The sequence below is a fragment of the Manihot esculenta genome, chromosome 16, assembly GCF_001659605.2.
Source record: "Manihot esculenta cultivar AM560-2 chromosome 16, M.esculenta_v8, whole genome shotgun sequence".
Lineage (NCBI taxonomy): Eukaryota > Viridiplantae > Streptophyta > Magnoliopsida > Malpighiales > Euphorbiaceae > Manihot > Manihot esculenta.
The window spans coordinates 925,183-947,002 of record NC_035176.2 but is presented as its reverse complement, the minus strand read 5'-3'; the positions used below and the strand labels follow the sequence as shown (position 1 = coordinate 947,002).

The 21,820-nt window shown below is 34.9% G+C and overlaps 2 protein-coding genes across 6 annotated transcripts; both read right to left on the bottom strand.

The window, feature by feature from the left end:
- Nucleotides 1-8,735: 8,735 nt before the first annotated feature.
- Nucleotides 8,736-12,548, bottom strand: LOC110602932. Of its 2 annotated transcripts, XM_021740537.2 has the most exons (3): nucleotides 12,256-12,548; nucleotides 11,715-11,895; nucleotides 8,736-11,511 (listed from the first exon to the last, which is right to left on the bottom strand). In XM_021740537.2, exon 3 carries the CDS (start codon nucleotides 10,420-10,422, stop codon nucleotides 9,415-9,417), a length of 1,008 nt encoding a protein of 335 aa, XP_021596229.1. In that variant the 5' UTR covers nucleotides 10,423-11,511; nucleotides 11,715-11,895; nucleotides 12,256-12,548; the 3' UTR covers nucleotides 8,736-9,414. The 2 variants fall into 2 exon arrangements, with proteins under 2 accessions (XP_021596229.1, XP_021596228.1); XM_021740536.2 differs by lacking the exon at nucleotides 11,715-11,895.
- A 2,161-nt stretch (nucleotides 12,549-14,709) lies between these two features.
- LOC110602929 (probable disease resistance protein At5g63020) lies at nucleotides 14,710-20,384 on the bottom strand. Of its 4 annotated transcripts, none has more exons than XM_043952023.1 (4): nucleotides 20,194-20,384; nucleotides 15,162-18,367; nucleotides 15,010-15,068; nucleotides 14,710-14,913 (listed from the first exon to the last, which is right to left on the bottom strand). In XM_043952023.1, exons 2-3 carry the CDS (start codon nucleotides 18,351-18,353, stop codon nucleotides 15,048-15,050), a joined length of 3,213 nt encoding a protein of 1,070 aa, XP_043807958.1. In that variant the 5' UTR covers nucleotides 18,354-18,367; nucleotides 20,194-20,384; the 3' UTR covers nucleotides 14,710-14,913; nucleotides 15,010-15,047. The 4 variants fall into 4 exon arrangements, with proteins under 4 accessions (XP_043807958.1, XP_043807957.1, XP_043807959.1 ...); XM_043952022.1 differs by having other exon boundaries at nucleotides 15,162-18,362; XM_043952024.1 differs by having other exon boundaries at nucleotides 15,162-18,355.
- Nucleotides 20,385-21,820: the final 1,436 nt, after the last annotated feature.

Sequence of the window (21,820 nt, the reverse complement as noted above, 5' to 3'; positions counted from 1 at the left end):
GTATTTAATTATAAAATTATTATATTAATTTATTAAAATAATAAAAAAATTTTATCACTAAATAAATTTATACCATATAATTAAATTATTTTTATATATTTAATCGAATATAATATTAATTTTATAATTTTAAAATTATAATATATCAGTAATTTTTATTTAAATATTAATAATAAAATCTATTAAATATTAATATATTAAAATTATAAAAAAATATTTATTATTATAAAAATATAATATAAATAATATTATTAGATTAATATTATAATATATTAATAATTAAAAAAAATTAAATCATCCCTGACCGGTGCAGATCATTGTTTATTTATTTTTTATTTTTTTAAAAATAGCTTGACGTCATTTAGCGCAACTTATGATTTAATTTTTTTATTTTTTTAATTATTAATATATTATAATAATATAAATTGATTAATATATTATTTTTATATTATATTAATTTAATAATTTTATTTATATTATATTTTTTAATAATAAATTTTTTTATAATATATTTTATTAATTTTATGAGATTATTGTGTAATCATAAATAATCAAAAATAATATTAATTTTATAGTATTGTACATAATTATAAAATAATATTAATTTTATAATATTAAAATTATATAAAATTATTAATATTTTTAATTTAAATATTAATAATAAAATATATTATATATATATATATATATATATATATATATATAAAATATATTAATATTTCAAATTATAAAATAAAATTATATTGTAATTAAATATTATATACAATCACTAATTGTTTATAATTTATAAAAAATAATGAATTTAATTAATTTATTCTGCGATTAAATTAATTTATTTATTTCTCTTAGATAAATTATAAATAACTATTCTCATATAATATTTAATAACAATAAAATATAATAATTTTAAATATTTTATACAATTATAAAATTATTTATAATTTATAAAAAAATAAATTAATTAAGTAATTAATTCAGAATCTCATATATGTTTAACAGTAGGATAATATTATAATATACCAACAACAATGCAAATCATTTATCTTTTAAAGCTCAAAGTTTAAAACATACCTGATGATTTGAGATCCAGAAAAATAGGGTTTTTTCTACAAGGGTTTTATAGAGGTTCTGTAAGTGATAAAAAACTTCGCTTCCAAGGAGCCCATTCCTCCCCTTATCTGTTTCCTCTTGCCTGCTAGTGACGTATAACAAACCGTCTCTCATTGGGCCACCTGTCCCTGCTACGTTGATACGGACGTACGAGGATATCGGGTACCTGCCTCATGCGTAACGGTTTTTGATTCCCTCAGCGCACGTGTGGATGGGTCCACAAGGCAGATGGAGAGATCTTCTTTCTGGTTCCGAGCTGGGCTAAAAGGCAGATTTAAGACTGAGTCCAAAGTGGATTCTGTTCATTGGGCCGGACATGCTAGGCCAGCCTGATTGGAGAAATTAACTAAGGTCCGGTCCCAAAGCGGAGTGGATAGGACTGGATACAAATGTGAAGCTCCGAAATCTCTGGATAATGGGCTGGTATCTTGAGTCTGGCCTTGAACCGGGGTGGAGAAATCCAGCGGTCATCAATTGCCCCTTTACCTTCTCGGCAGTTATGGCTTCAACTGTCGAGGGGGTAAATTCCAAGAATCATAATGACGCGCCCGTTCGAATACAGCTTGCCTCATAACTCCCTTTCATCTTATTGTCAATTTGAGTTTTGAATCTTCTCTGTCTTTTACCATTTCCGGCTTTCCTCTGTTCTTCGCACGCACTGTCATCTTCGCTTTCCTGCCTTTATCTTCCAGGTTAGCTTTCTTTCCTTTCTTGTGAATGGCCTTTAAGAGCCCTGACGTCGTCAGCCTAGGGTCTAAAGCCACCTCGTTCTCATCAGAACATCTGTCTCTAGACTAATATCACCTCCTTTTCACTTTCAGGTTCTTTATCAGGACGAGGGGACCAGGCTTCTTAGTCTTCATTCCTCCGGTCCAATCGATCCCTCCAATTTTACTCTCTTCATGCCTTCTTTCGAACCAGCTGTCTAGGTTGGAGTCTTACACCCGTAGGGCGTTCGTTTGATTTTTCCTTCAGGTTGGTCAGGATGAACTAAAATTTTTGCCACCATGCTTCTCATAAAGATCTGCTTTAATATGGTTTTTGGTGATTCTTGTGGAGCGATTTTCTGATTTACCCTGATTTCAGGTTTTTTGTGGCTTATGAGGCGAAGATGGAACAGATTAGGCTCCTTGAAGTTCTTACGTTGCCCACACAAAGTTTGAACATTGCCCCTGACGTCCTCCTAGTAGGGCGAATGGCGGGAGAAGTTATCCAGCCAGTCACCGAAATGATATCGTCCAGGTCGTCTGGCCTGCCTCTTCCCCTCGCTCCTGCCCGAGCTTTGAAGTTGAGTTCTCGAGGTGTCGAGTCTTCAAGGCCGCTAGGCCACCGCAGATTGGTTTCGGCCGCTCAAGCTGCTCCAGCCACCCAGTCCCCATGGGCTTTAAGGCCTAGCAAGGAATCCGAGTTGATAAAAACGAAGCCTGCCCCGCCTTCTGACGATGTTTGTGAGAGGCGAATCTCCGTAAGCAGGACGAATATTGCCTTTGGGAGGCGTGTTCAGGGGGCCCCTGCCGAGGCCACCTCTATCGAGGTCGCCCCAATCGCCGAGGGGAAAGAACTCAGCTTTGTGGGTGATGGAGGTGTAGTGGACGAGGTTGGATGCAAGCGTCTTGCCTTCGATGAAGTGTCTGCCCCAGTTCCCGTTCCAAAGAAGTTCCGGGCTTTTAGGAGACCGGCCCTTGTCTTCTTTCTCCTCAGAGAGGAAGAGGGGGTTCCCGTGGTGCCCCTGATGTCTACTCCAGACTCGAACTTGTGGGACAGCGTGATTTCTGAGGTTTATTGTGGGATACAAGATGCAGTTCACACATGTAACATGGAGCAGCTCGTGGAGGGTCCGTGTCAGGACTTCCTTGCTAGAAATGGTGAAGACGATAGACTGGTCGTCGATTTTGATATAGAGCGCTTGTACTATGAAGGACGGAGATTTGTCGTGCTCAATCGAGCCCCTGCTGGGGCTTTTAAACATATGTTCTGTGATATTCAAAGCTTAGCTCACAAATATGCAAGTAAGGACAATGCATTGATGACTATGTTTAAATAAGGAAGCAAGGGTAATCTGCTAAAATTAGTCCAACATAGTATGTGTGAAGGTTTGCAACATTCACTTGTTCCATTGCTCCTCGGGATACTTAGCAAAAGGGTGACTAAGCTGATCTTCCTGGGACTTTAACTCGAAGACTTATGTTTTTCATGCGTGATACATACACAACATGTGATGGAATAGTGAGAAATGCTTATGGGAATCAACTTGTTCAGTTCTTCTATAACGAGACAGAGTTCAGCAGGCCCACGAAGCTCGTCTTCCAAACTATGAGGATTCTTCCGAGTTGAAAGCTAAGATAGTAGTGTAGGTGATAGTGATGTAAACGTAGATGATAATGTATTTAGGCATGTAAGTTCTTTAAAGATAGCATTTCCTTCCGTAGTGTAGGTACTTGTAACAGGCTGTCATGTACTTTTCCTTTAACGAAATTTTAATTTTATTTTTATTCGCTTGAACTCTTTTTCGCTTTTCGTGCATACTCAAGCTGTTCTCACCTCTGTCCTGTACTTCTTGATTTCTCTAAAGAATCAATTATACCATTTTCCCTTCTCGCTTTCGAGACCATCAGAGCTAAGGTTCTGCTAATTGATTGCGCTTTTTGACTTGTAAATTTCTCCTCTTCATTAGGGCATTCTTAATCGTAAGCTCTTTCCGAGCTGGACTAGCCTTGGAGATGAAAGTCTTTAAGTTGTGAGTTCACTTAACCTCTCACAAAGTTTACCCACGTGGAGTCCTCGTTCTGAGCTCGGCTTTGAACAGCCGACTGAGCATCCTTAATTTTCCTTTAAGATGACAAGTAGGGCTAGCCTATCGTTTTTAGTTCTGCTCCGATAGGAATTGAAGTTGGGGCCTTCTATTCATGTTATTGGATTTTCTCTCAAATTATAGAAGGCTTGTGATTTTTAGTCCGCCTTTAAACTTTCTGAGCTCGGCTCTTTTCGTTCTGGGAAATCTTTGGGGATCCTGATGTTCTGCCCTTCTGAAGTTTCGGTGTCTCAGCCCAGTATCCTATTGGATTATAATCCGAGTTCGGATTTAAGTATTTTATTTTTGTTTCAATATCTTTTTGGACCTCTTCTTTTGGATCCTGACTTACGGCGGGCTTAGCTCACCTCAGGCATCCAGGTCGAGGCTTAGAACATTAGGTCGATCTTGCTTAAGAAGGGACTTGGTAGGCTCTGAGCTATTGTTCCCTTTCTGGGCCCCTTTACCTCCTCGGCGGTTATTTCATGAGTGACGAGGGGGTAAATCCTTGAATTATATTTACGACCTGAATGGCCCGAGAACTGCTCTTGCGAGTTTTCCTTATTCTCATGAGGGCATCACTGTTTTTAGCTCATGGCTTCGCATGGTGCTGCGAGCTCGGATATATAATTCCTAGAGGAGTGTCTTATTCGCATGACGGCCTCGTTCTAGACAATTTTAAATCTCGTTCCTGTTTCGTGCTCAGACGTCTTATCCCTGTGGAGGTAACCTTTCGGCGATTAGTTCAGTCTAAATTGTGTGTTTCACTAGGATAGGGAGCTCGGTCTTTTGTCGTTTTCCTCTCCCAGGGTCATCTTCGCTAAGTGTTTGTTTACCGTGAGTTAATCCGAGCTGTAATGAGGGTTTCTCGCTTCCCTTTATCCTTTTGTGTTTTTCTGCATTTGCTAGCCTTTTCATGTGGGGAGCTCGGCTCTCTGGTATGTCCTCTATACTCAGCTCTATTTAACTTGGTTGTTTTCATGTCGCAAGTTCATCCGAGCTGGGAGCTCGGCTCTTTGCCTTTTGCTCAGGCCTTTATGCTTATAACTTGTGATGCTGCCTGTACTACGGGCGCCGGAGTTCGGAATTTCGGCTTCCTCACTTTGGTGCCCCGAGCTCTTTTGTGAAGCCAGACTTAATTTCTTGCTTTCTTGTCAAGCCTTATTCAGACTTAATTTCTTGCTTTCTTGTCAAGCCTTATACGGGCTGTGTTTCGGTCTGACTGCTTGTTTATTCGGCCTTACCTTTTTCTTTTATAGGCTTATAGCTTTGCCGGTACAGGCGTAAGGCCCCTCCAAGCTTCCGGGGAGATTGACCCTGGATTTGAGGAGGTCGGACTATCTGTTTTGGGCTCGACCATATTGCGGCTCGATTCTTTTATATTCTGATGAGTCAGGGTTTCTACTGCCCCATTCGGTCGTTCAAAATGGCTTATTCAGCTTTTTGTATCGTTCCTGTCTCCTCGATTTTCTATCTAAGTCTCAGGCTCTCCTGTATGTATCGGTTGGTTGGATTTTTTACCCCCGAGTGTTTTATGGGCTGTTTTGCGGGCTCTTTGCTGCATGGACCTCTCTCTAGGCCAGCTGAGTTGGTTTAGTGCTGATGGTCAATTCTCGAGGCCGGTGCCTCTTATGATTGCCCCTGATTCTTTGTTTGACTCTGTATTGGGTTTTTCCAATACCGAGTTTCATTTTCTTGAGATCAGCATGGTGCTTTGGCGCTTTGGCGCTTTGGCGCCGCCAGCCTTGCATTGGCCTTTAGTAGGTTGCATTGATACAGGCGTTGGGGCGCCTTAGTTTAATTTCGATATATGCTGACTATTTTGTGAGATCGAGGTCTTATTGGCTTGTAATCCGAGCTCTTTCGAGAGGTCGGTTTCGTATTCTTTTATTTCTGTTCCAGTACCCTCTTGAGGTCGGCGTGGCGCTTTGGCGCTTTTGGCTGTCCCTTGGGAGGTCAAAAATTTTTTAGCTGTTCATTTATGGCCCCGTGCCCCAATCTTTTTCGTGGGGTCAGAACTGTACTTATTTATGAATTGTTTTTGCTTGTAGCACCGGGAGATCTTGGGGATCCCGTCCGTTTATGCTCCGGGAGGCCTTTTTGAGATCCTCGCCAGCCGTTTTTGCTCCAGGAGATCTTACGAGATCCTGACCATTTTTGCTCCGGGAGGTCTTTCTGAGATCCTCGCCGGCCGTTTTTGCTCCAGGAGATCTTACTAGATCCTGGCCGTTTTTGCTCCGGGAGGTCTTTTTGAGATCCTCGCCGGCCGTTTTTGCTCCAGGAGATCTTACGAGATCTTGGCCGTTTTTGCTCCAGGAGATCTTACGAGATCCTGGCCATTTTTGCTCCAGGATGTAATACCCGGCTAGACTCCGGTATCGGAATTCCTACCGTCCGGTAAAATTTGGATGTTCGGAGACCTCTAGAAGGGTAATATCGTGTTTTATTAAAATGTTTTCATGTATTTTACTGTTTTTAAGTATGATTTTATATGAGTTTTGCATGAAAAGCCTTTGGAGGAAAACCCAGGTTCGGCCGCCGAAAGTCAAGTTCGGCCGCCGAACATAGCATGCATGCGGAGGCACGTTAGGCCCCCGAAAGCATGAGTGAGGGAAGTCCAGGTTCGGCCGCCGAACTTGCATGTGTTGCGGAGGCACTTTCGGCCCCCGAACGTGGCCTGGCCAGCCACCTATAAAAGGGTCCCTTAGCCGAAAACGGGCGAGCTTTTTCCCCATTTTCGGCCAAGGTGAGCTCTCCGCCGCCCCTCACCGATCTTGAACGTTTTCCTTCAAATCTTTCACGTTTTGACAAGCTTTTCATCTTTGTTTTGAAGATTTTGAGCTTTTGAACAAGTTTTGAAGCTTAGAGGTTCAAGGAACTCTCTCTCCCCCATTTCCGAGCTAAGGTTGTTTTCCCTCGATCTTCAAGAGGTAAGAGCCGATCTTAAGCTCAATGTATGTTTTAAACAAGTTTTATAAAGTTTTATGGGGTAGAAATGCATGTTTAAGTTAGTTGAGCTATGTTAGGTTTTATGTGATCTTTGAACAATGTGGCTTGAATGTGTATGATTGAAGTGTTGTAGTTAGGGTATATGTTAGTTTGAGACCCCTAGGAACTTGTATGCATGTTTTAGGTTGAGTTTATGCATGATTTGAGGCTTTGGAGGCATGAGGAGCCAAGTTTCTGCCCTTTGGCAGAAACCAGGTTCGGCAGCCGAAGGACTTTCGGCCGCCGAACATGGCTGGGAGGCAAGCCTTTCGGCTGCCGAAGCCTGCCCCCGAAAAGAGACTTTCGTCTCTGTCTGGGAGTTTTGGCCGCCGAACCTGCCTAACTTTCGGCTCTGGAGGGACTTTCGGCCGCCGAACCTGCCGCCGAAAGTGCCCTGTCCAGCCATTTCATGCATGTTTTCCTATGATTAATTCATGATGTTTTTGGGAAGTTTTTGGGGAGTATACTAGAGTTATGTTTATATATGTTTGGTCCCTCATTGGAGTCCACCTGTGTAGGTTCGGACCCGAGGAACCGAGGACCCTAGCAGTGAGTCAGCTGCTATAGAGTATTGTCAGAGCTAGCCAGAGGTAAGTGGAATAAACTCTTAAGTTTTAAATAAATGAAATATAACTTTTTGAGCATGTTCATGCATCATATATGCCATGTGATATTATAGGGTGTTTGCATTAGTATTCACGAAGATGTTGCATTGCATACTATGATGTTGTTGTGGATGAATGTTGAATGATCCATTGGTCCTCGTATGATATGATGTTATGATGATATGGTATGGAAGTCCAGGAAGACCCATTCTACGTCCTTGGCACAGAGTAAGAGAAAGTCCAGGAAGACCCATTCTACGTCCCTGGCACAGAGTAAGAGAAAGACCAGGACCCATTCTACGTTCTGGCACAGTTGGACCATGTTGGACCATGTAGAGGGCCATTGGTGACAAGTTCATCCTTGATGTGTTTTTGTTTGTGCTATGTTGCATTCCATGAAAGGCATGTTTTAGAATATAATGTTTTCACTATTCTGCTCACTGGGCTTTATAGCTCACCCCTCTCCCCTAACCCCAGATGTGCAGGTACAGGGTAGACCAGGCGGTCAGTCAGAGTAGAAGTCAGTTGGATGTAATAGTTGGTTAGAACTGTGGACATGACAAATATTGTAATGAATGCTTTGTATAATGATAGTATGTAATTTCAGGTTTTGTTATTGAGGTTAGAGTTGTGCTTGACCATTATATGTTGTTAATCCCATTGGCATGTACATGATCTTTAAGTTATGATATATGATGTTAAGTTTCAACCAAGTTCATGTATGATGAGATACCCCATTGGAGCATTTGATGAGGGCTCCAGTGGAGGTTATGTTTATGATTATGTTTATGTACAGCTTGAGCTTGGTTGATGTATGAGGAAATCTACAGGTTTATGTTTTGTATGATCATGTATGGGATGAGACAGGTTCACAGGTTATATGTTAGGCTTGCTACGGGTCCCGGCGGCCTTACGCCGATCTGGATCCTAGCGCCGGTAGCGGTCCAAATTTCCGGGTCGTTACACAGGAGATCTTACGAGATCCTGGCCGTTTTTGCTCCGGGAGGTCTTTTTGAGATCCTCACCGGCCGTTTTTGCTCCAGGAGATCTTACGAGATCCTGACCGTTTTTGCTCCGGGAGGTCTTTTTGAGATCCTCGCCGGCCGTTTTTGCTCCAGGAGATCTTACGAGATCCTGGCCGTTTTTGCTCCGGGATGTCTTTTTGAGATCCTCGCCGGCCGTTTTTGCTCCAGGAGATCTTACGAGATCCTGGCCATTTTTGCTCCGGGAGGTCTTTTTGAGATCCTCGCCAGCCTTGCACCTCTGAGGTCTCTATGTCTCAGGGTCTTCTGAAGAATTCAGGATTTTTCTGCAAAATAAGAGCTTGCACAAAGCGTATATGGCGAGGATGTTCATCGTCAATTCAATAATATTCACCAACAATATGTCGCACTTGTTATTCAGTCTCATACCTTATATGAACGTAAAATTAGTTCTAAATAACAGTATTACTTCATACAATGAGCATAGTTCAATAAATAATATTTGCTCTCGTAAGTTTTCCTAACGCTTATGGCACATGTCAAATTAGGCGTACCTTGTCTCGACATCAGCCGGTATGACTATCCAAAGTGTGAAAGATGAGCACGATTCATCACTAATCCGTCCACATGGTGTAATTTCCACGACGTCTCGATCAGAGGTAGACAGGTTTCCGACTTCCTGTGTCCTCAGTAATCATGTTGATGGTCCCACTGGATCCATCATTTACTGGACTTGCTCCCGTTATCCTGAGTGCTTGATGTGTTGAGTTCGGCTAAGGCCTTTGTTCCTCCGGCCTCTTTACAAAGTTCTTGAGGTGCCCTCTTTTTATCAGCCTCTCGATTTCTGTGATCAACTGGAAGCAGTTATTGGTGTCATGGCCGTGCGTACGATGGTACTGACAGTACTTATCGGGATTTCGCTGGCTTGCTTCTGCCGTCATAGGCCTGGGCCATTGAAAGAACTCTTTATTTTGGACAGCCATGAGCACTTCGGCTCTAGAAGCGTTGAGTGGGGTCGGCTTCTTTGGGACCCATGGAGGGAGTGACTTCTGCTCTGGGACCCCGGGGGGAGAGGCTTCTGGTTCCTTCGCTCCCAGGGATGTTTGTATGGCTCAGGCCTTCTGCCATGTTTCTTCTCGTGCTTTTCTGGCCTTTGATCCTCCAGGATTTTCCCTTTATCAATCGCTCCTCTAGCGAACCTGCTTGTTGTTAAGGCATCATCCTGCCTTATATACTTCTCCGCCCGTTTCATTAGTTCGGCCAGTGAGGTCGAAGGCTTCCTACTCAAAGAGCCGAAGAACTCGGCCAAGGTCGTCCCCTTCTGCATGGCTTCTACCGCCCTTCCCTCATCGAGCTCGAGAATCTGCAGGGCCTCTGTGTTGAAACGAGCGACGTACTCCCTGAGCGATTCATCTCTCTTTTGCCGGATCATCTCCAGATAGCTCGTCTTCCTATCTGCAGGCACCCCGGCGATAAACCGGCTGATGAAGCGAGTGGCCAGGTCTCCAAAGCTGTTGATGCTTCCGGACTCGAGATTATTAAACCACGCCCGTGCTGGCCCCGAGAGCGTCGTTGGGAATACCTTGCACATCAAGGCATCCGACAAGGTTTGCAGCTCCATGAAAGTTTTATAGTTCAAGACATGCTCCCGGGGATTTCCGGCTCCGTCATAGGCCGCCATTGGTGGTATCATAAACTTCTTGGGAACAGTCTCCTGCTGCACCCACTTCGAGAAGGGTGAAGAGGTGGGTAGGAGAGTTTGATCCTGATCCTTCAATCTCAACTCAGCTAAGAGCTGCTCTCTCAGTTCCTGCAGCTTTTGGTCTACGTTCTTCTCCTCCTGCCTGGGCTTTTTCTCCAGGCGGTGTTCTTCCTCCTCCGCTTCACTCCTCGTCCACCTAGTTGTTCCGGCGGAATAACTATCAGCCCCATCATTTTCGATCATCTCTCTCACCCTCCTTCCATGGATCCTAGCTTCCGGTTCTTCCTCTTCCCCAACTTCACGGCTATTGGTTTGATGATGGTTAAGAGTAGGTTGAGGTTCATTGGTCTGGAGCTCTTCTACCACCGGCACCGCATTTACGGGGGTACTGAGGCCCCTTTGTTACATTAGTTGCCACAACCAGTGGGCGGTGTTTTGTAGCTGGAGGGCAATGGTTTAGAGGTCTTGGTTGGACAAGGCCGTGGGGGGCACGTTCCCAGCCAGGCTTGGTGAGGGGTTGAGAGGAATGGGTGGTTGGTTATTTGGGGTTGTAGGACTAGAAAAGGAGAACTGCTGCCCCTCTTGGGCAGAGCTCAGGTCGTTTGGAACGGCGTTGTTTTCGTTGTGATTAGCCATCGTGGATCTCAGTGGGTTTTGTAAAGGTGGAACTTCCGGTGATGAAAAGATCTCCTTCCGTTTTCCACAGACGGCGCCAATTGATGATCTGAGATCCAGAAAAATAGGATTTTTTCTACAAGGGTTTTACGGAGGTTCTGTAAGTGATCAAAAACTTGGCCTCCAAGGAGCCCATTCCTCTCATTATTTGTTTCCTCTTGCCTGCTAGTGACGTATAACAAACCGTCTATCATTGGGCCACCTGTCCCTGCTACGTTGATACGGACATACGAGGATATCGGGTACCTGCCTCATGCGTAACGGCTTTTGATTCCCTCAGCGCACGTGTGGATGGGTCCACAAGGCAGATGGAGAGATCTTCTTTCTGGTTCCAGGCTGGGCTAAAAGGCAGATTTAAGACTGAGTCCAAAGTGTATTCTGTTCATTGGGCCGGACATGCTGGGCCAGCCTGATTGGAGAAATTAACTAAGGTCCGGTCCCAAGGCGGAGTGGATCGGACTGGATACAAATGTGAAGCTCCGAAATCTCTGGATAATGGACTGTTATCTTGGGTCTGGCCTTGAACCGGGGTGGAGAAATCCAACAGTCATCAATATCCATTTTCCGGAAGTACAGAAAATTGGTGATGAGATGCCAGAATTGATAATGCTTAGCCACGAGTGTAGGATGCAAGTACAAATTATGAGGAGATATTATCTACAAAGAAAAGGAAATGAAAGAAAATGAGAGGAAAAGACGACTAGTTGCTAAAGCTTTTCAACCGTGCAAGTATACATGCAGACGATCAAAATTACAAAAGGAAGAGATGAACAAGGCCACTTGAAATTTCAATGCTAATACAAACATGATCGAAGGAAAAAAAAATACAAAATCATAACAAACTAATCAAGTTCACTAACCCAAACCCAAAGGGGTAGACTGATTGACATGAATAGTACTCTAAATGTTGTTGAAAATAATTCTACTTCTGAAGCTAACCCATAAGGATGGTTATTTTCCTTCCTGACACATCCTCTAACTCCAACATGGATGGTTTGCCTTGAACTTGAACTACGAGGTTAATACTGTGTGGGAAAATGACTGTCGTACCAATGGCCACAATAACCAAAATTAAGTAGCCTAGTCATTAATAAGATATAACAAATAAAAAAATAAATACAACTTTCAAAATCCAAAATTTTGATTATAGAATTAAAGTTTGAGCAATAAACCGAAAAGCACAAACAATTCACATAGAACATGAAAAGGAAATGGCTTCAATTCGCAAAATTAAAACAAACCCTATTAGAAATCAGCTAAAAACAATAAGACCCATTTGTCTAGAAACAAAATTATCAACTATCAAACAATCAAGCAAAACTCTTTCTGCCCAAACAAATATTCAATTCCAATTTAAGAAGATGCTCATCACGACGGATTAAAGGGATAGAGGAAACATACATCCAGGGAACAACCGATGGTGGTGACAATAGCTGCTGTTAGATACGAGCGAGTGATAATAGGCATCTGCTTGTACCATTCTTCAACTGCTTGAGCCATATAATTTTCCTTTAATCTCTAGACAATGAGACGATTCGGCTAAAACTTTTGAGACCCAAGATGCGTAATGATTAAGAAGAATTCCGCAAAAGCGTTTTTGAAGATCGGCACAAGAGTTTTGGAATAATCGTAGGAAAGTAAAAGGAATGAGGAGCTTCCCGCAGGACAGCTAACATGCGCAAGGAAGTGTTCCAGCTTTGGTTATGGTGACTAGTCCCAACGAATCACAAGACGCGTGGTTTTCACGGACCAATAATTTTTTCAGATTAATTGATAGTTATAGTAATTATTAGAGAAATAATAACGTCAAGGGAAGTATTAACAATCACTTAAAAAAAATTAAGTATTTAATGATTTGTTTTTTCAGATTATTCATCACATTAAAAATTTTAAAATAATATTAATTATTTTTTTATACTGTTATTAATTTATAAATCTTTTTTTTTGAATCAATAATTTATAAATCATTTAATATTAATATGTGAATAAATTATAACCACCTAAAAATATTTTAAATAAATTATTATATATTTTTCTAAAATTAAATGTTATTAATTAATTTAAACGATAAATATTATGAGATGAAAATAGTATTAAGTAACTCGTAATTTTTCTAGAGTAATTAATTATTTTCTTTGTTTATTGTATTTATTTATTTTTCTTTTCTCAAATGTACTAAAATATTGTTAATTTTCAAATTTTTACATTATTGTCCATGTGTAAATTGACTATGATAAGCTATTTTATTTAATTTTTCATTAATTATTTATTTTTTCTAAGTAACAATTCACATTATATCTTAATATTTAATAAATTATATATTATTAAAAATAATTTTATTATTTTAATGAAACTTAATATTTTTATTTTATATTAAAATAGATATAATATAAAAAATAATAAAAAAATTTACCCTAAACTAAAATAATTATAGTTTATTACCACATATAAAAATAAATAAATAAAAATTAAGAAATAAATGAAATATTTACTAATCTCACTTACCGGTTTAAATCTATGATCTCTCTTTAAAATATTTTACGTTTTAGTATTGTTTCTTTCAAATATTTTAACTTTTAAGTCCTGTTTATTTTTAAAAAATAATTTATATTTAAAAAATATTTTATAAAAAAAGCTGTTTTTCATAAAAAAATATTTTTAATAAAATAATTTATTTTACGTTGCTTAATCTTTATTTAAAAAATAAAATTTATGAATAAATTTATATATATAAGTCTTAATAAGAATAAAATGTAAAAAATACTTTATTTTTTTTTTAAAATTTTTTTTTAAAGTGATTTATTTTCTTAAAAAAATATTTTCGTTAATTAAATTTTTTAAGTATTCAGATGTTAGAAAATATAAAAATTATTTTTTAAAAAATATTTTCTGTAAAATAAATAGAGTCTTAATATTTTAGATTATAGGTTAAATAGAAAAATTTACCATTAATTTTTATTTATTTATAAAAATAACTTATATTTAAAAAATATTTTCAATCAAAAATATTGTTAGTAAAAAATAATTTTTATAGAAAATATTTTTCTTATTTTTTTACTAAGAAAATATTTTTTATTAATTAAATTTTTTGAATATTCAAACATTAAAAAATATAAAAAATATTGTTCTAAAAAATAATTATTATACACTCACAAATATATAAAATCAGATATAAAGTGAAAAAATGTTACCAGAATATTTATTTATAAAAAATATTTTAATAATAAGTATATCTAAATAAATCTAATAGCTCTCAAATTTTATTTTTTTTAATTTAATTTTAAAAAAATTAATTATTATATTTTATAATCTAACATTTCTTAGAAAGAAATTCAAAAGAATGAAGAATAGAAGTATAGCAAATGTGAGGATTGAAATCAAAACATTACAATTTATAATAAAAGGGGATTCTTAGCTTAATTATTGGTTTATCATTTGAATTAATACTAATTAAAAAATTAATTAATCTTCTTTTATAGCTTGCTTTTCATGAATGATTGAGAACATATGCTAACCTCCTATACAAGGCACTTATTTAATTAAAAAAAAAAAAAACTAATACATTCTTAGCTAGATTTTTATTTCATTGGTTAATTTTATTTAAATTAGTATTAATTAAAAAATTTTTATTTATTATTATTTAATTTAATTTATTTTTTTATGGCATAAAAATATTTTTTTGAATTTCTAAAATTAATTCTAAATGCATCAGCACTGTGATGTGATTTTTATCGTCAGAATCTCATCCATAATATAAAATTAGAGATCTATAAAATCTGTAAATGAAAACAGAAATAAGAACTACAGAGGCTAAAATTTATTATTATATTCTTGTATTTTTACATTTGAAATCCACAAATAGTAATAAAAAACATAATATATTTATCAGCAAGTTCATTTTTAATAGTACTAGATATGGCACGCTAAATTTATGAAAATAATATTGACATCACAATTAATAAATAATGTCTAACATTGAACATCTTATGAATATAAAGTACTCCATGTTGCCATTTGCCACTCCTGGCTGCAATGATGTAAGGATTAAAAACCTTGCACCTGAAATAAAAATAAAAAAATTGTAAGAATAGAAATTCTTCAGAATTGTAGTGAAATTTAATGCAAAAAAAACTTAATCATTTTCAATCAGTATACCTCTTTTTTTGTCTTGCCTTCTAACATTGGACACACCTTCAGTTGTTCATCGCTTGGATCTGCAACTCCATGAATCACAAATACAAACATATGGAAGGTCAAACACTGTGTTATAGGTTTAAACACAATTAAAATGATAAAACGGTACGTACTTCCTCTTTGTTGTGATATTTCATAATTGTGTTTAAATTTGTTCCATCAAACTCTATGTAATTGGTATTTATTTTGATCTCCTTCAACTTCGGTGTAATCTGGTTTCCATCAGAAGCCGCGAATGTCTTCATTTTAGGGCAAGAATCCACAGATAACTCTTCCAAGGTTGGCCATTTCAAAGGTAAGTTATCCATGCAAAAAGCTTTAAGATTGTAAAGCTTGTATAACCTAATGCTTATTAATTGAGAGAACACCACTTTGTCAATCCTCTTTTCCTCTTCTTCCCTTTCTGCAATAACTGCTTCTAATTGATCACAGTCTTCTAATTCAAGTTCTTTCAGCTGCTCTAGTCCTCGAGCAATAGAAGCAGGAAATATAACTTTTAATTTCTGGCACCCATTAATGCATACGATTTGTAGCTTGGGCAGATGCAACAACTCAGTGGGGCCCTTCGATATGTTCTTCATTCCTTTCTCTTCAACAACTTGGAGCTGCTCGAATTCTTGCTGTGGATTGGGTAAAGTGAAAATATTCAACAATTCTGGACATCTAAAAAAGGTCAAGTATTTGAGCTTCCTCATAGACAAGGAAGTTCCAGAAGGTAGTTCACCATTGCATAATGCTTTGAAGGTGTCCAAATCCTCAAAACACAGTCCTTCCAGTTCCGGCAACAAAGCATACCTTCCAAGAACCTCTTCAGCGTTCATCAAGTAAGCGAAACTAGGACAATTGACAATCACTAGTATCTTCAAAGCATCTAAACCACCTAACAATAAGCAAGGATTGATATTCTTTAACTCCTCAAGTGAATCTAAATACAGAAAATTTGTTCTTGGCATTAATGGCTTCATACAAACTAGTGATGAAATTGTGATATTACTCCCGCCCCCGAATTCACCACAAAGACCCAAATAATTAAATCCTTCAACTTGAGATAAAAATGCATTAATCAGCTTTTCTTTTACTCTAAGGCGTCTCCGGCTTCCCCAACGAATTTTGAAAACCTTCAACTCTGGGAACATAAAGCCTTCGGGAATGGTTTGAATGTGAATTGTAAGGGTGGTCAAGCGAGAAAGGGTTTTCAAAACTGTTATGTTCAAGTCATCGAAGGATGGAAAATTACGTGGAAAAAGGAAAAATGGGTACATATCAAAAGAAAGGAAAAATGGGAACTGTGGGGGTCTTAACATATCAAAAGAAAGGAAGTACAATTCTTCTAATCGGGACAGAGTAGACATAGCATCGATTGGAAATATGGAAGAAGAGTCGCCATCAAGAGAAGAAAATTCCACATCCAGTAACCTTAGATTAGTCAACTTCCCTATTGTATTGAATGGCTTTCGGAACTGACAATTCTTCAAGCTGAGAATTTCAAGCATCTTCAGCTCCCCAATTGGAGTGGTGTCAATCTTATAATACTGAAGCATCAACGTCCGAAGATTGCTTAATTGACTAAAATCTATTTTCAAGAACCGAAAAGATTGTGCTCTATAACTTTTCCTACTACTATCTCTCCGATGAAAAACTTGAAGGGCTTTCATCCCTGTCAAGACCGTTGCTGGCATGTCCATCGCCTCCTCCAAATGAACTAAATCAGTTTTTTCAATATCCATCAATAATATCTTGAGATTTGGGCTATCCCAAACATCGGGAAATTGAGCAACCTGATTTTGCATTATTGAGATGCCAGTATAACGCTTCATCTCTTCCATATCTGGCCAATCCTCCAACTTTTTGACACCATCTCTAACAAAATAATCTGATGCCATTGATAAGGCAACATCACGCACGACATCATGCATTTTTACGCAGCCTTCCTCATCACTTCCCAATAATAAACAAGAATCTTTGAGATTTTTTATGATGGAATGAGCACTTCGTCTTGCATCCTCCATTCTCATATCTTCAAATATTTTCAGTCCAAACCCATATCTTACCAGGTCTTCTATACGGATGTTAAAATCCTCAGGAAATAAACAACATAAATTGAAAACTTTCTTGGCTTTCTTATCTTTCAGGTAAGTATAGCTGAACTGAAGACATCTGTACACATCTTCATCCATCCCTTCAATGGTTTCTGGCTGTGATTTCCTTAGCTCTCTAACTGCCTCTTGCCATTCATCAGGATCTCTGCCTCTCATTGCCCTTCCCACTGTTACAAGAGCTATAGGCAAGCCTCCACATTCTCTGAGAATATCTTTTGCAAAAGAATTCAAAGTCAGAGACTCAATCTCAGCGCCTGCATTCTTTTTAAGCAAGACCCATGATTCTTTTTCAGATAAAATATTAATAGGGATGACTTTTGCAGTCTCACTCCTTGTGTCGACCATAGCGTCACACACTTGTTTACGACGTGTTGTGACAATAATTTTGCAACTTGCATGATCACGGCCAAGTGGAATGCCCACAGTTGCAAGATCGAGTCTAGCCCAAATATCATCCAAGATAATGAGCACTTTGTTCTCTTCCTTCAATCTAGCCAGCAACCGGCTTACTCGATTTTGTTCGTTAGCCTCATCTAATTTCAAACCCAACCTCTCTGCTATCTGGTCTTGAATCTTTTTCACTTCAATGGTTTGTGACACCACAACCATTGCAATAGTAGGAAACAGCCTGTCTTGTTGAGCCCTTTTAACAACTTGTTTCACCAGGGTAGTTTTACCCACCCCTCCCATTCCGTATATCCCAATGAAGTTGGTTTTGTTGTCCTTCAAGGCCTCCATAATCTCCTCTACTTGTCGTTCTCTGCTTTCGAAAATCACAATATCTTCTTGAGATGGAAACAATAATGGTGGCGGAGGTGCAGGATTGGAAACTCTATCAAACTTGCCTTCATTTTTCTGTTTTTCAATTTCCATTGTTTTCTCTTGTGCTTTCCTGCTTAGCTGATAGCGTGTAGCCAAATTATGAAACCTTACTTTGGAAGCCTTTTCAAGAAGTTTGTTAGCCTCTGATAGAATCCCATCAACCATTGATGTCCAATTCTGAACCTCTTTTCTGATCACCTCACCATTCCTCTTTGCTGCATCAACAGATACCTGCAAGTCATCCCTCACCCCTTCAAGTATTTTAACTTGCTCCTGGAGTTTCACAGTGTTACTTCTATAGTGAATAAAATGGCCAATCTGTCTCCCGATTGGCTCAACCAAGAGTTCTCCAATTTTTCCAGCGATACAAGTCACAACATCCATGTCTGTGGACTTAACTAGTTATAAAAATTAAATAAGTGATGTGAATATCCACGAAAGGTAAAATCACTCAATTTTGAATTATGTTTTATTTTTATCACTCACTTTAATTTATTTCAATAAAATTATTTAATTTTAATTTTAATATGATTACTTGAATTTTGCACTAAATGAAAAAACTAAAACTTTAAAATTATTTTGTATTTAAGTTTAATTTGAATTAATTATTTTAGTAATAAAATAATAATAATAAAAAGGAATACAAATAATTATAAAATAATAACCAAAATATTAATAAATTTATTAAATTAAGATTTCATTTAACATAGAATAATTAATTGCTAAATTCTTTAAATATAAAAAAGAGTGGTGAAAAGAATAAACTAAATAATTATTTTTTATTTTGGTAACTTAAAAATTTGTTATCGCAGGTTAAAATTATATTTAAAAAAAATAAATAAAAAATAAATAATTTTATTGAAACAAATTAAAATTTAGTCGTAGAAATGAAACATATATTAAAGTTCAACAACCATGGATAATAAAATTATAAATTAATCAATATAATTTTTTAATTGATAAAAAATTTAAATATTTATCACTTTTCACATTTATATTTTAATATTAAAATTTTAAATAATAAAATTAAAATTTTTATATTTATCTCAATTTTAATTATTTATTTTAATCAATTTTAACTAGAAAATTTTTAGTTCACATGGTATATTTTTAGTTTATATTTACCATTTATAATATTAAATAAATAATTATTACAAATAAATTTTTATTACATAAAATATTATATATAAATATTATATATTAAAATATTTTATTAAACATTTATATTCACCATTATAAATTATGTAAATATTTTTAAGATATGAAAATTTATGTTTAATATTAATAATATTAAATTAAATGAAATATTATATTTTTAATATGTAAATTTATCCATTTTTATAAAAAATTTAAATATATTAATTATATTTATCGTAAGTTATTTGAGATATTTAATATTTTTATTATTTTTATTTTATTTATTTATATAACAACAAGTAAATTTATGATATATATTAATTTATTAACTGATGAGATAAAAAATTGTATTTCATATCATAATATTAAATAAAAAAATTATATATTTTATATATTAAAATTTTTTTATATTTTAAATTTTTATTAAACTACTATAGGTATATAAAAATAAAAATGAAAAGTGAATAATGTGATTAATAAAAAAGATATTATTAAAATAAAAAAATATATTTTAAATATTATTTTATTAGTTAAATAAAACTTTAAAAACTATATTATAATTTATTATTACCTTTTCAGATTCAATTTAATTTTCTTAATTAAAATTATGATAAATTAAAATAAATTTAATTTTATCATATAAAATTTAAAGTTTTGAATATAAGTATGAATTAAATAATATAGGAAAGAATATAAATAATTTAGGCACATGGAATATTTATATATATTAATGGAAAATAATCTTACAATAAGAGGATTATGAATGTGAATATCCACGACCACATATATCTATATAATTTTTTTAGCTAGAATCACTCAATTTTGAGTTATGTTTTATTTTTATCACTCACTTTAATTTATTTCAATAAAATTATTTAATTTTGAATTTTGCACTAAATAAAAAAAAATTGAATTTTGCAATAAAATTTAAATAATTTTATCATATAAAATTTAAAGTTTTGAATATAAGTATGAATTAAATAATATAGTAAGGAATATAAATAATTTAGGCACATTGAATATTTATATATATTAACTGAAAATAATCTTACAATAAGAGGAGGGGGAGAGTGGATTATGAACGTACCTCTCTTGTTTCTGAACAGCTTAATTCCAACTGAAAATTTAGAAATTTCAAATCAATAAAGAAATAGCAAACATAAGCAAATGTAAGGATTGAAATCAAAACATTACAATTTATAATAAAAAGGATTATTCTTTTCTCAATTATTGGTTTACCATTGCCTTGTTGGACTGGGAAAACAAGTATCATCCTTTCCTTTTTCAAACTCACTATGTAGAATAAAAAAAATTCAATTTTATTATTTAAAATAAATTTTTTTTTAATATAAAAAATCATTTTAAAACAAATTGAAATTTTATATAATTTTATTAAAAAAAATTCATTTAAATTCTATTATTATAAAATAATTCATACTAAATAAATAAAGGGTTAATCTTCTTCTCTGGCTTGCTTTTCATGGATGATTGAGAACATATGCTAACCTCTTATTGAAGGCACTTGTTTAATTTTCTTTTTTCTTTAAAAAAATAAATAAACTAAAATGCTAAATAATATATTTAGAGGTAGAATTACATTAATAACCCTCAGCGTAACTATTAATTTTAAAAATTTTGTTATAATTAATATATGTAATATATATACTCATTTTTCTGTGCTATAATTTTTATATACTTTATTTTTTTAGCATATTAAAAATATAATTTTTTATTAACTTTTTAATTATACTCATTTTAAATATATTAAATATTTTTAAATATTCTTAAAAATTCTTTTAAATATATTAAATTTTTTAATTATACTCATTTTCCCTAGTATAACCATACACATATATATTAAATCATGATCGAATCAGATTAAGTGAATGTATAATATTTTTCAGGTCTATTAATTCAAAAACACTCTAATTTTATAAATTTTCATATTTATAATCTAAACTTTTAATTTTGAATAAAAAGTTTAACTTTTAAATTTATTTAATTATAGTAACTTTTTAAATTAACTTATATGATATATTATATGTTATTATTTTTATCACATAAATAATTTAATTAACTGAAATTAGACATTAATTAAAATTTTAAACTTTTAATTACATAAAATTCTTAAATTATATAATTTTCTCCTAATTAAATAAAAATTTTTAGAAAATATTTTAAGAGATTTAAATTAACAACTTTTTAAATATATTAAGTTTTATTAAATATTAAAAAATATTTTATGAGATTTTTTGAAAATAAAATAAAATAGTGTTATAATAATTAATTTATATATTATAATAATATAAAAAGTATGAATAATAATTTTAAGATAATTAAAAAATAAATAAAAATTATAATACAGAGAAGGTATTAATTAAAAAAAAAATCCAATAAGAGGAAGGGCAGTGGATTATGAACGTACCTCTCACGTTTCTGAACAGCTTCCAAAATGAATGAAGAAATATAAGTATAGCTTGCTTTTCATGAATGATTGAGAACATATGCTAACCTCCTATACAAGGCACTTATTTAATTAAAAAAACTAATACATCATTAGCTAGATTTTTATTTCATTGGTTAATTAGATCATGTCTCCCGCTCTCTATCCCTTTTTTTTTCTGTTTCTAGTAACGTATAACCGCCACCCTACTATAATACTACTTATTCTGTCATTCAGATCCGTACGTACAGATGTACCAACGCTTTCATCT

Bases quoted from the DNA above. Each gene is read 5' to 3' on its own strand.
- LOC110602932 (XM_021740537.2), bottom strand. From the start codon at position 10,422: ATGATCGAAAATGATGGGGCTGATAGTTATTCCGCCGGAACAACTAGG.
- LOC110602929 (XM_043952022.1), bottom strand. From the start codon at position 20,379: ATGATACTTGTTTTCCCAGTCCAACAAGGCAATGGTAAACCAATAATT. The intron at 18,363-20,193 runs GTACGTTCATAA...TAACTAGTTAAG, and splicing joins GCTGTTCAGAAACAAGAGAG to TCCACAGACATGGATGTTGT. The intron at 15,069-15,161 runs GTACGTACCGTT...ATGGAGTTGCAG, and splicing joins AATATCACAACAAAGAGGAA to ATCCAAGCGATGAACAACTG.